The sequence below is a fragment of the Phasianus colchicus genome, chromosome 18, assembly GCF_987193195.1.
Source record: "Phasianus colchicus chromosome 18, bPhaCol1.hap1.1, whole genome shotgun sequence".
NCBI classification, from domain to species: Eukaryota; Metazoa; Chordata; class Aves; order Galliformes; family Phasianidae; genus Phasianus; species Phasianus colchicus.
In genome coordinates this window covers 9,957,103-9,970,848 of record NC_143453.1, presented here as the reverse complement: position 1 = coordinate 9,970,848, position 13,746 = coordinate 9,957,103, and the positions used below count along the sequence as shown (strand labels likewise).

Below are 13,746 nucleotides of genomic sequence, written 5' to 3'. Positions count from 1 at the left end.
ACAGTGGGGGGTGTAGCACAGGTACTGCAAACAATTATGATTCATTATCACAAATAAGGATGATATCTGCCCTTCTATTTTAGTCTTAGGCATTTGTAAAACCTTGCGACAATACCAGTGTACAAAAGTAAATGCTGCTTTCTTTACAGAAGAACATAAGTGCTCCAGAAGTCAAGGCACAGAATCTGTATCATGGGGCAACAATTGGTGTGGACCTCCTTATTCTGCACTGAGCTACTTATGGGACCTTACTCAACATGCAACACAATTTGGAGTCACAGTCTTTACCATCACTACCCTGTGGAGTTACACAAACCACGTGTCATTGTTAGTTTGACCATGTAAAGTACATATAATTAAATTGTGTGCAGATTATAAAACATGCAAAAATGCTTTGAAATGAATAATGTTAGAAAATAGTCCCAATAATGTTAGAATAATGTTAGAATAAAGTGAATAATGTTAGAAAAAACTCCCAAACAAAGCTTCTTATTTCTTCCTCAATTACTGAAGTGTTTCTATAACACTCTTGTATACTTTACTAACAATCTCACTGTCCAGTGAGAGAAATTCTGGCAGTGAAAATATTATTTTAGGATCTCTATTTCTTCACAGGAATTGTGAGAAGAATGAACCTCACATATCCTGCAGAACAAGAAACTGGTCTGGATAATGGGAGGAATTTAGAGGTGCTGCTGGAACAGGGAGGTAGATGGCCAACAAGTCTAATAGCTGAGAGTTTTGTTGCAGTAATGGTTTATTCTGAAACCCTCATGTATGCCTGCATTTCCCTGTCCCACAACCTATAGGCTTCCTTCAGGATACAGAAATACCCAATGTTTTTGCTTTGGGAAGCACTCTACCCTTTCGCTCATCAGTTAGAGCATCACACATGCCAACACACACCTAGCTATTGCACCCATGCTTTTGCTGGTTTGAGACATTCAGTTTGGACTTTAAATCTTTACAAATGTCACTCATCCTGCCTAAAGTTAATTTGCACCTACATATCAACACACAGAATCAAATCAGTGTTTGGCTTGAGTTAAAAAAACTAGGGAAGACCTATTACATCATTCTCTGTCTTCTTATGTTAGCTTGCTCTGGATAGAGTTTATTCATCAGAACTTGTATATGATGAAAGAAATACAGAATGATATTGTTTTTGAGAGGAGCTCTTCACTTGTAGCAAAAGTACCATTCAGTCACCAAGAGTTTCTGAATGTGTACTTTTCAACTTCCCTACACTTGATTCAATTTACCATTTTCACCAGTAGACTGGCATTATTAGCTCAGGGAAAATGGCTTAGCTCAAATGACTTGAAAGCTGAAGCAACATACTCTCACTGAAGATCCAGCTCATATAGAAGACATAACTTACACCTGATCTACAGAGATCACTCCCTGTAACAGAATGAGTGCAGTACCCTAAGCAGAGCTATTTCATGACAGTAAAACTTTATTCTGCTGTATAGCAGATTATAGACAATTCTCAGAAAAGGACAATAATATTTAAGTGAGATGATAGCTGATGTGAAAGAACATGATACACAGTAATAATATAATCCACATAGTCCAAAACAAATATGGGTAACGCCATGCCTTCACAGATGACAAGGTACTGATGCATCTCGTTGCTCCATGGAAGGACTCAAGGTTGTACATTTAATCTGTCTTCACTGTAAAGAACTGATCCTTCTCAGCTCATGGTAGCAGAGCAAGTAACTCTACTGAGTTATGCTTTTTAAAGTCTTCATAGTTCTTACTTCTAGCTCCATTAATGAGCTGATGACCATCACACAGCAGTAAATTACTCCACCTTTCAAAAGTAGGTTAGCAATCCTAGTTACAATGAGTCCACTACAGCAATTCCACCTCCCCTACCATCACCCTTTTAAATAGCTTGCTTTATAAAATAGTCTAAGATCAGTAAATGGTCATTTTAGTGCCAGCACACAAAATATTAATGTCAAAATGTCATATGCCAACTTGTATATCTCTCTGTATAACAAATGTGATATTCTTGTGCTTGGTTTTAAATAAACACATTTGCAAGCATGTTTTTTCTTCACAGCAAAACACGTTGCTATAGATTTTTCAGCACAGTATATTCTTGTTTATGTTCTCTTCCCCCTTCCACCTTATTAACAAGGCAAATCCCTTTTCCACTTACTTACCCTCAAGGATTTCTGTTATTACAATTATTTTCATAATTATAATTGCAGTGCACATATATGAAAAATGTCTTTCTAAAATACTAGCAGTATTACAATAACAATGGCCCATTCCACATCCAGGGACCTGCTGTATTACTATGTTATTCAGCACAGCAAGCGGGACATAAGCCACATTCTAGAATCTTCATAAATAAAGTTTGCTCTCCATATTCAGAGCCACATGAGGTCATGATGTTCCAAGTAATGGAACTATCAGGACAACGACGACAGACAGGGGAAGTTCTCAAAAGGCCAGTCTGAGTGTTGAACACAGCCCTCCAGAATGGCTGCTTCCAGGAATATTTCCAGGCTTGGGCTTAGTGCCAACCAAATGCACAAGAGCAACTCAGGTATATTCACACCAGGCTTCCCAAAGTTTCCAGTTCCAGACACATGGCATAGACACACCTAAGCAAGCTTAGCATCTGGGTAGATCTATTAGCCTGGGCCCAGCCTGACACGAACAGAGATCAGAGCAGACAGCAGGATCTGTGCACCTGCATTCATATCAGTCTGAGCTAATAAGCCCTTCTAGGACAGAACCTGTTCAGAGCTGGTTTGAGCAGCTCAGTAGCTGTGATTCTATCTATATGCAAGCCAGAGAGAATCGGGCTGTGGGTGAAGAACTGAAGGCAGATAGTATGGACAAACAGCATGCAAAGACAAGCAAAAATATTTGACATCTCCACAACTTGCTTGTGGAAATTTTTGCCACTTCTTCCATTCATGGTCTAGATCCTTAAGTTTCTGACTGACCCCTACTTTTTTTTTTTTTTTAAAGCTAAAATAATCAGTCTTAATTTTGTTTCTAACTACTTTTAAAATTTAAGATGTTAAGCCATTAGCTATAGAAAAAAATAGAGATGCATCAACATCATCACATTTTTCTCCTTACAGAAAGAAGTTTTGTCATAAAAATATAAATCTTATAATTTCACATAGTGAAAGAAGGGAAATTAGACTGATAACAGATTTCCTAGATGAACTGACAGCTGTTAAACACTCCAGTTAGCCAAAATCTTGTTCTAGTTCATAGGATGTTAACATACATATTAGATATAGCTCTGAAATTGTCACTCTGCAGACATGAAATCTAGTTTGCATTGGGAACGTTGAAACTTATCTTGATTTCCATAGATCAAACATATATTCTTATTCTGATTCACTGGATATCAAGTATCAATTTGAAGTGGAGTCAAAGAACTTTAATTTTCAGCCTTCCTAAAAGAAATCCCCCCTAAGCAGTCAGCAAAACAGATCATGTTTCCTATTCCAAAAGATTCTACCAATAGGACTTTGATGCTAATATAAAACTCTTTAATCTGTGGCATAATCCTGAAGATAGCATGCTGAAACTTGAAGGACACCAGTGTGGAGATGTTTTAAGAGACATGTTTTTAACCCCTGGGCTACCTTGCTTGCCAAGACAATTTAATCTTTTAACATGTACATTTATGAACAGTTGCCTGCTAATAGTACCCACGGGAGATCAATGTTTCCTGCCAACAAGGGTCTGATCCTGAAGCTACCACACCTGATATTTAGGACAGGTAGAGAATTTAACAGGAGGCTTGGTAATGATTGGACAAATGTTTTGCAGAGCCTGGTTTGCATACTTCCTAAAAAAACTTTAATGAAAACAAACAAAACCACCACCACTTTCTCATATATTCCATTAAAAGTTTGGAAATCCATCTTGGATTTGTATGTCTGATAAGTGGTAAGCTTTATTCGGAGGGGCTCATTTTAAAAAACAGGGATAACTGCAAATAAAATGAAGCAGGCAGACAAGGTTTTACACAGCCAAGGCTTATGTGAACGTAACAGTATCTTTATATTTAGAGAAAACCTATGGACTGTGTATAACTCTTCTACTTTATCTTCAAAATTAGCAAAAAAAAAGGTAAAAAATGACATGCAAAAAGCACATTACCATATAATTGTTGAGATATGCTTCCTAGCACGATCACAATGTTTTATATGCAATCCCTTTTAATGTGTCTGATGCTGAGTTAAACGCTTATTCCAGAAATCTCACAAGGGATGTGAATTGGGAATTTGTGTTGGCCACCGTGCTGGAAGAAGAAATAGATGGTTTGCTAAGAAACACTTCACCCTGTCATTTGTGAAGTGTACTGAATTCCCATTGTGGAAGAGATGGAGAGTGACAGGTTGCTGAGGTGCGTATATGAACTGTCATTTGGTGTCAAGATCACTGCAGGCACAGCCCAAAGAATGTAGACTTTCAGGTGCATGTGAGACTGGAACAACTGCTCCATATAGCTCATTTCACAAGAACATATAAGAGCATGGAGAGTCTTAAGAAAAAATGACAATATAAACAGCACTAAGCTGTGCATTTGATTAAGCTCTCAGTTGAACAAATGTTTCCAGAATAATCCACAAATCTACTCCACACATAATAGATTTCAAAAACTCAACTTGAGTAAAGGAAAATAAACATAAGAACAGACTTATGTTTCCTACTAAAGCTTAGAAAGAAGTCTGTGGGACTGAATTTTGATCTTTCCAACCAGAATCTGTGCAGTATTTCAGATTCCAGATTTCTTTTATGCAAGAGCCTCACTTTCCAGATTTCATTATCTTCTATTGGATTCTATATTGTACATTAGTAAGCTGTATTTTTAAGTGTGCTTTTCAGGGTATTCCATCTAACACACAGACTGATAAAGAGATGGACTACGAAGCTAAATCTTACAATGATTACACATTATGGCTGCAACAATTAAATCTGTCAGAAAGCTGCCTGTTGAAGATACTCAAATTCCTTTGTAATTAGCACATTGGTAAAACCCAAATGCCAAACCCTAGCAACCTCAAGGAGCGTGCAAAGGAGCTAAGTAACATAGCAAAGAAGTGACATCTAGGTGACCCTGGCTTTTTTTTTTCCTACAATATCAGGCAGCTGGAAGACTGCTGTTCCTGGAGGAGTAGGAATGGGGGAAGGGGAGAAAGAATTACTGAAATTATTGCTTTGAATATACAGTAGTTCTGTAACTGAGGCTTTGGCCTCAAGTAATTTTCCAGGATCAGGAAGCAAAACGGGGTCTTATCTTGGCTTAATTAGTCAGTGAGCAGATATCATCAATACACAAATAATCATCGAACTTAAGGTATATTTTGACCTGAAATTATCTGAAACTTGAGTACGCTCATTTTTCATTTTAAAGATGATCTCAAAGCGAGCACAACCTTGAAACCATTTTTGAGATGTCATTGTTACAGAGCTACATTAAAGACTGCATAAACTTGTGCTCTGCATTTGCTACTGCTGATCCAAGTTAGGGTTGCTTAATACATGCTCATAATAACAGACCCACCCCTACTAAATGCCACTAATACAAAAAAAAAAGATGTCACTAGGTTGATAAGCAGCAAAACCTCATTTCATGTACACCTTTACACTTCAAACTGCCACCAAATCAATGGAAATCATCCAAGAACTGCTGGTTCCACTCATAGACTTACATAAGGAAAACAACACTGACCAAAGAGCATGAATTGCCTCAAGCCCAGACCACCTCAGTCTTACTTAACAGTGAGTATTTGAGTCCCAACCCTTAGTTTTCCCACATATATTAGCAAAAATGAGATATTACAGGCTACATGTTTCCAACTTCAAGTTTTCCTTTGTTTATGAGCATTACAGAATCCAGTACGGAGGAGCTGATACTTCAGACTAGCAGGTTAACTGAGGATGTACAATAAAGCTAACTATTCTGGAACTGAGTACAGTATTCTGAAGACTTCAGTAATTTGCTTTGCAATAGAACTTGTTCTGATACACTTAAGCTGTTTCCTTGATATCAGTCATTGGGCAACTGGCTGCACAAAGAGCTGGCCTCTAAAGAAAGGTATTCCAACAGAGGAAAACTGATTCAGACCACCTCTAGCAGTAGATACTGAGCATGACCACATCTGTTTAACACTCAAAAAATATATATGAAGTTCAATATAATGCAAAATGGAAAAACAGCCTTTATCCTCTGCTTTACATTTTGGAGAGTGATAAATATAGCAGTTATGGGTTTTGTGCCTATGAAATCATGACTTGTAGGAACCTTTAATTATGCTTTGTAATAAACCTACTTTGGATTCACAAAGTTAAGCTTGGGAAAGAAAAGTGTTTCCAACTCAGCTATAGTTTTGGTGTGAATGAAAGGCTGCTGCCAGCTCAGCAAGCCTAGCACCTCCCTCCCTCCAGTCCTGTTTGTAACCTCCTGTAGGCTCTGGCCGTACTTCTGAGAGACTCTTGCAGCCCAGATATAATACTGCAACAGGAAGAGGCAGTTGAGAAACTTTTTTGTTCTTGTTTGTCACACAGGCAGTTCCTCAAAGCTGCCTAGCATGCTGGAGGGTTTTACTTGCAGATTTTCTTATTTAAAAATACACTGTATTTTTGTTTCTAGCAGAGCAGCAGCAAAAAGCCTCTAGTCTAGCAGTTATCCTACATTAAACTCTTAAGTCTCTTACAGATCATGACCTACAAGGGCAGAATCAACTCTACCTGTACTCAGACTGTAGCACACTCATATGGACTTTAACCATTACAAAGCTATTCTGAAGAAGTTTAACACTTCAAATTTTAATCTCAATTTATGGAGAAAAATATTGTTTTACACCTAGATCTAACTCCAGTCATCTTAACTCGCACCTAGAGAAAGGCAGGAGAGTTACCTCAATAAAAGAATGCTGAACTTCATACTGACTCTCATCTCTATTCCAAAATAAAGCAATAGAGAAGTTGTGCTGTATATGCTGAAGTAGCTGTGTTTACACAGATAAATTCACGGTTAAACGTACTTTAGCAGGTTTCCAGATTCTCTTTGTTTGCTTTTGTACACTTTGTCCTTCCTGCATTTTGAGATTTGGAGTACATTCACATTTCCTAAGATTTACCCTTCACTGGAAAAAACAACAGAAACCACCCTGCTGCCCCCTCCCCAGCAGCGTTTTTACAGCAGGACAGATAGCTGTGATTTCTTTCCCTTCATTTCTTCCACTCTGTTGTGTACCTTTTGGCACAACAACAAAGCTTGAAGCAACTGAGATTGTAACATTCAAGTATTCCCAAATGTCTCTGGCAATCTTATTTCTTCTAATATTTTGCAATTCAAGTTCACACAAATTTACATGGTCAAAATACAGCACGTAGAAACAACAGCAAAAAAAATAGTTCCTTGCAATATCAGTTCTCTATTTAGAAGATTATTTCCCTTCCTAAATACATCTTTATAAACCATTGCAAGGAGCAAAATTATCCTTGCATAAACTGCCAAAGCTAATACAATTGTGCTTGGTCAGTGATTAAGTGCCATCATCTCAGTTTCTCACATGAAGCTTCATAGAGCAGTCAGGTCTGGTGCATTGTTAAGCCCCTAACACAAGCCTGCAGCCCATCGTAATTGCATGCAACAGGTTATCATGTTAGCTGAGACATTTCTACTAATTTTCTATCTGTAACACCATGGACAGCTTTCTGGAGTCTACTTGCAGCCCAATCTTTTCAATGATGCCTAAATATTATGTAAACATTATGGAAGAACACTGCTACCTCTGAGAAGAATGGCACTACCATAAAGCCAGTCAGAATCAGGCTGCATTACTCAGCTCTTACAGTAACAGCAAACCAGTCAGATAAGAACTTGGAAATTAAACAACTCTATTCCTGCTTTATTTTCCCAGCTATAAAATGGGGATAATTATCAGCTACTTATCAAGTGCAATTTGCAGTTTAATTGATATTTATCACATCCCTAGGTATTCCTAGATAAAAGGTGTTAAGTAGTCTTTGCATATTTTAATGAATAATATTTGGTAAGTAGAGAACAAAGGAAGACAAAAATTAAAGACAAATTAGCATGTGTTTAAGGATACTTTCTGTAGTAGTTTCTCTAGAGGACCAAATAAGTCTGGCACATTACACCACTACATATTATAAGTAAGACATGAAATCTCACCCAAAGTAATGGGCAGTACAGAGGAAAAGATATTTATAAACAGATGATGAAGTTAGAAGAACAAAAATCCTTATTGTCACTGACCTGCTGTGAGCCTTGAAACAGACTGCTTTATTTCTCTGCCCCCTCCACATTCCTTTTCATCTTCATATTTAAACTTCAATTGTTCAGAGACAAACTCAGTTTTATTTATAATAATGAATCAGCCTCCCTAATAATTTTTGAAAATGCCTTCCCTGAGGGTATTCTATTCTAGACAAAGTTCTGTTATAGTTATTCCTGGCATAACACAACCTCCCTCTTGCCATTTTTTCATCCAGATAATAGACAAACATTTGGAGCTATAGAGGTGGAAAGATCCAGGGAGTTTTGACCAAGATTAATTCCCAGATGAAGAACAGAATCCCAGGTCCTGACATCCACCTGCTTTATCTGCTGGACCACATCATCACTGTAACAAACCCTAAACTTGGTCTTCCTGTAATTGCTAGATGGCACATTGTGCTCTGCAGAACACAAGCTATGGATCACATGGTCAAACACCCTGCATTTTGAAAACATGAAAAAACTCTATTCAGAATGGTTGTATATAGTGCAGACAGACAGTTGGAATGACTGAAAGCAAATGCAGGTAGGAACACCAAAAATTGTGTGGTCAGCTCTAGAAAAGGCTCAACAGAAGCATGAGGTTTTTTCCTGTGTCATTCAGAGAACAGCTCAGTAGTTTGCAGGAAGGTGAAAATAAATGCAGCTCTGTGCCAGGAGCAAACCAGTTATACCCAGCTAAACCAAAATGATGAAAATATTTGCAGTGTGTTGTCTGTGCTGTTATATAGCTCTTCCATGTAACGAGAACATCACAACTTCTTAAACTTTCCTTTAAAGAGACAGATGGCAGAATGGAAACACTGAAAGCGAATAGCTAACCTCTCCACATGTGACATCTCCTAGGAAGAGAGAAAGAGCTGTCTCATCACTGCTCAATTTCAGACCATCCAGGAAATCTTTAGTGATAGGGATCAGCTACGTAAGTCACACAGAAACCACCAACTGGTAACAAAACCAATTAAAAGCTTCGGGTTTCAGTTTTCACTTTTATTTTTCCTTCACTGTCCTTAAAGATGGATGATAGTTGACATAGAAATCCTACATTTCACCACAAGTTGAGAGCAGTATCAGCTTCCCCTATCAATTCATCCATGAATATTCTCTCTCTTACAGCGTAACTCTCCTTTTCAGAGCATTATCACCTTACATTACACACCAACAGAAAGTAGGCTTAAAAAACAGCCAATCGAGCAATTCTGATAGCTTACTTTCTACTTCTATGTAGATATTCAAAGAAGTTTGAAAGCTAGGACTACTTACATTGCATGCACCCTTATGAAATGGTGTTAGAGAGAGCAGTAAACACAAGAAGGATGTGGTGCTTTAAAATTCAAACTCAAAAAAAGTAAAGCTGTGGTCAAGAAATAGCTGTCCTGGTTGAAGTCAGATATTTTTCCTCCCTTGACCATCCAGATGGAGCTGCAATAATTCAGACCTTTATTTGGCTCTGTAAAGTGCTAAGGAATACTCAGTAAATCAAACAGGTGTGAAGTAGGTGCAATAAGGCTAACCCTTACCTTCCACATACAGAGATTTCGTACAAAGGAACTGTGCCTGAAAAGAAATGTGGGTTTTTAAAATTAGACTTTAGATACTGAGGGTAAAAAATAAAATAAAGGATCTGAAGTGCTTTCTAAGTCTGGATGTCACTGGAAGATTTCTCTGAATTAGAGGATTTTTTGAGGAACATAGATACAACTGTTGTGAAGAGAAGCTAAACATGTTTCTATACACAGTACCTACATTTTTCACAAGGCAGCTTCTGATTCCAATCAAAGTAACCTAGGACTAGCATAAATGGATGGCACATAAATGGAAAAATCAAAAGGTGGCAAAGCTGCTTGCTCACCCTGATCCTGTACAGCTTACCCCAGGCATTGTGACACCTTAGTGCCATTCAGCAGCTAGAGGCAAGTGACCTTCCTTCCCTTCCTGCCAGCTCAGGATGCACTGTAGTTCTGTAGTTTCTTCTTCTCTCACTACCACAGTGCATTTCTTTAGAATTATTTTATTTTTAAATATTTTAATTCTTTTGATTGTTCTGGTATATTTTAAAGTTTCAAAGTTTAATGATATGTTCTATTGCGCCTAATTAGCACTGCCTCCTGATCACTCACTGGCAATCCTAGGAAGAACTAGTATCAATATAAATATTGCAGTTCAACAGTAACTGCTGAGCCAGTATCACCAAGGTTGGATTTAATCCATGAGTATTTTGAGTGACAATCTTATGTGTGGTAACTAGATACAGCTCAGTGACTTCAATGCAGCTTTGCTGATCAGAACCATAGCTGAGGTTCTGATGCATTGAATTATGTCTGAACTGATTTCCTCTGTAATTTCATGTTTTCAGTTGTTTCTAGGTTTCTAGATGTGGTTATGCTGACTGGTTGGACTACATGAGCAGGCTTTCTGGAAAGGCAGGATGAACAACAAATAACTGTTGATCTTATTGATAATACTACCATATAAAAGCTACTGAATAAAACATGTAACATTACAGCAAATCACAAATAGATAATTCAAAACACGGAGTCATGTAACGCAGCTCTCTCACAGGTAAGGAATTTTTGTTGGTTTGTTCACACTTCTGCCCCAGTTGTTATCTCCACAAAGCACTGAATACAAGGTTTGCAGGGAGAAGTGGCATCTTCTATCAGATCTGCTTACAGGAAAATACAGGTAAGGGCTCATGGTCATTTCAGCAGCTCTGACAACAAAGCAGCTAAAAACAGGTTTAATGTAATCATGTTAACCACTTCAGCAATTTGAAAGAAAAACGTTTAGTGGAATAGAGAGAAAATGGTAGCACAGAGAGAAGTTTCTAAAAGACACTTAATCTAATGAAGTCAATCCACATGCAGTTCCTAGGCTCCCAGGAAAACATGCAGACCTTTCTATTGAGTAAATTACCTACTGTAGATACGATATGGCAAAATTAAAAGCAAAAAACTATACATTTTCTCCTCTCTTCTATTTGTCTTTGTTTTAAAACCATTAATAGGAATAACACAGGTGAATTCAGCAGGTAACAGTACTCTATTTCTGTTTGGTGAAACCAAAAGAAAAAATTCTCACAACTTTTTGGCAATGTCAGTGGAAAATATCCCTTGATCCAAAACTGTAATCACTGAATGACCACGTGGTCCTTATGACAAAATGAGCTACATCAAAGAAAGGACACCAGGAAAAGGAATGCAGGATAAGGGCAGGGAGCACCATTATAAATACAATGACATTAAGCTCAATAGTTTAGTGCAGAAGGGGCAGTACAGCTGTGAGACACCATCTAAGCAAGATAAGAACTCAACTTGTTAAAAGGGCCATGCTTTTAGATTCTAAAAAGATGAAATGAGTTCCTAATCTAGGAGAGCTATCAACAAGGCTACCAACACAAGATACGGATTAAGGGCACTTTGGGCTGGATTATTAGATATCTAATTCACATCAAGTTTATCTGAAATTGTCACTTTCAAAACCACAGAAGAGTACAGCATTTGCAAATTCACTACTAGGCGAGATCTTTCATTTTTATTTATACTCTGCATTTTTACTTACTCGAAGGCCTATATCCCTAACATCTATGGCCTTAGAATGCTTGAGTATTGCTAGATGGAATTCCCCAAGGTATATTTAACTCACATGAATAGTAAGAAATTTATCAATGGGAAAGCATTAGATAAGTTCTTTTATATTAGTCATGTAATAATCATTTGACTGTCAGTATCCACCATGGGGTTTATGCTTCAGCTTTAGAGAATGTTCGATTGATAACACTGCCCCTATGTGGCCACAATAGCATATTAACAAAATCCAGTAGGCCTTTAGCTTGTCTTTCCTGGCACTCTTCATTTATAGGATGCTCTGTCAACATCTAGCAGACCTCATCTCAGGTGGCTTTCCGTCAGGCATCAGTCACAGCTAAGACATTATTTCCTTTTCTCTGCCACTGACAAAGTCTTAATTCTGAGATTTAGTAAAAAATTTTTACAATAGTCTCACAAGGTTATCATTAAAGTTATACTTCATAAAGAGTTCCTGAAAGCAGTAAAAGTTACATATTAAAAACATTTCTAATAGCTGACACAAAGAAACTGTAGATTTCTCTACAAAACCAGCCAATGAGACCTTGTCACCTCCTGTTTTATCACATTTTTAAAATCATTCCTAATGCAAATTTGGATACTTTACACTTCACACAATATGGCAGCATAACTATTACCGACTTTTGCAGCTGTGAAGTTAAATGCAATAGCATTTAACATAAATGAAATAGCTATGCATTTTCATCACTTGCATGAATTTCCCCCTACCATAGACAGGTTCAATTCCACAGCTTTGTATCAAACACTTCTATGTTAGATACCACTCTATCAGATTGCCCCTCAGCTGTAATGCAATACTGGGGAGAAGGTTCACCCTCTACAGCCGTACCACCAACATCCACCACTGACACCATGGGCCAACATAATAAAATAGGAGGCATTACTTTTGGAACACACACATTTCTATTTTTAGAGTCATCTTATACAGTTAATGTTTTTCACAGAAATATAACCAGCAGCAGATAGAAAGCTTTATTCTTCCAATGATTCCAGTTGGAATTTAAATGAAAGATTACCCTTCTTAATTGCAGTTCCAATAAATCTTAATCTGCAGAAGGCGAATAATAGAACTGTGCTACTTGAAAGAGACACTGGGAAGATATCTTCTCTGGAGACACGCTCGTACCGCTTGACAAAACCAAAGGAATGAAAATGAACAGACTGAAAGAGTAGGAATCCCATGTGTTTATGACATCTTTGACACGAGACACTGAAGCAGCATATTTCCCACGATATAGCTTGGTTGTATTTATGAGGATAGTACAAAGCTATTCTGTATTAAGGTCTGGACACAACCCGTACTGGAACTATGATCTGAATTATAGCATAGAAGAGGCCAAAGGCTTTTGCTTATGTCTAGCTCTGTATTCCTATGGGAAAACTATCTGCTGCATACTGTAATGAATATGAAGTTACCTAGCACTGTGTTCATTATCATTTTTAGCAAATACAGACTAGATTAATGAGATAGAACAAGGGGGAAAATGATACACACCAATATATACATCTAAATTCTATCAAACAAATTAATGACACAATAGACTTTGTCTTACAACTAATTTACATTTCAATATCCCACATATATCCCCTCTGCTGACGATGCCCAAAGGACATGCTTTCAACTTACTTACAATCTGTTCTATTCTGCTACAGATTCAATTTATATTAGTTTTCAGATCTACAGACTTACATGCAACTTCCAGTATCAGGCAGGATTACTACATTGCCGTGGGGTACTCGGCTGAAATGGAGCATATGGCTATTAATATTGTTATGAATATGTGCTTTAGGCTACATTCAACTGCCTTTGGGGTTCTGATTCTTAAGAAGAAAGGA

The 13,746-nt window shown here is 37.6% G+C and overlaps 1 protein-coding gene across 4 annotated transcripts in view; it reads right to left on the bottom strand.

Annotated features, from left to right (window-relative positions):
* Positions 1-550: 550 nt before the first annotated feature.
* LOC149915544 (uncharacterized) overlaps positions 551-13,746 on the bottom strand; it is a 28,176-nt gene continuing 14,980 nt past the window's right edge. Inside the window, exons 3-4 of one of the 4 annotated variants that reach the window (XM_090152698.1) lie at positions 9,823-9,859; positions 551-1,819 (exon numbers count right to left, since the gene is read on the bottom strand). In XM_090152698.1, the coding sequence (XP_090008824.1) occupies positions 1,705-1,819; positions 9,823-9,859 (152 nt within the window). In that variant the 3' untranslated portion in view covers positions 551-1,704. Of the gene's footprint in view, positions 1,820-9,307; positions 9,725-9,822; positions 9,860-13,746 lie in introns of those variants that run through there. The other 3 variants (XM_090152697.1, XR_016472104.1, XM_090152699.1) reach the window with 3 other exon arrangements.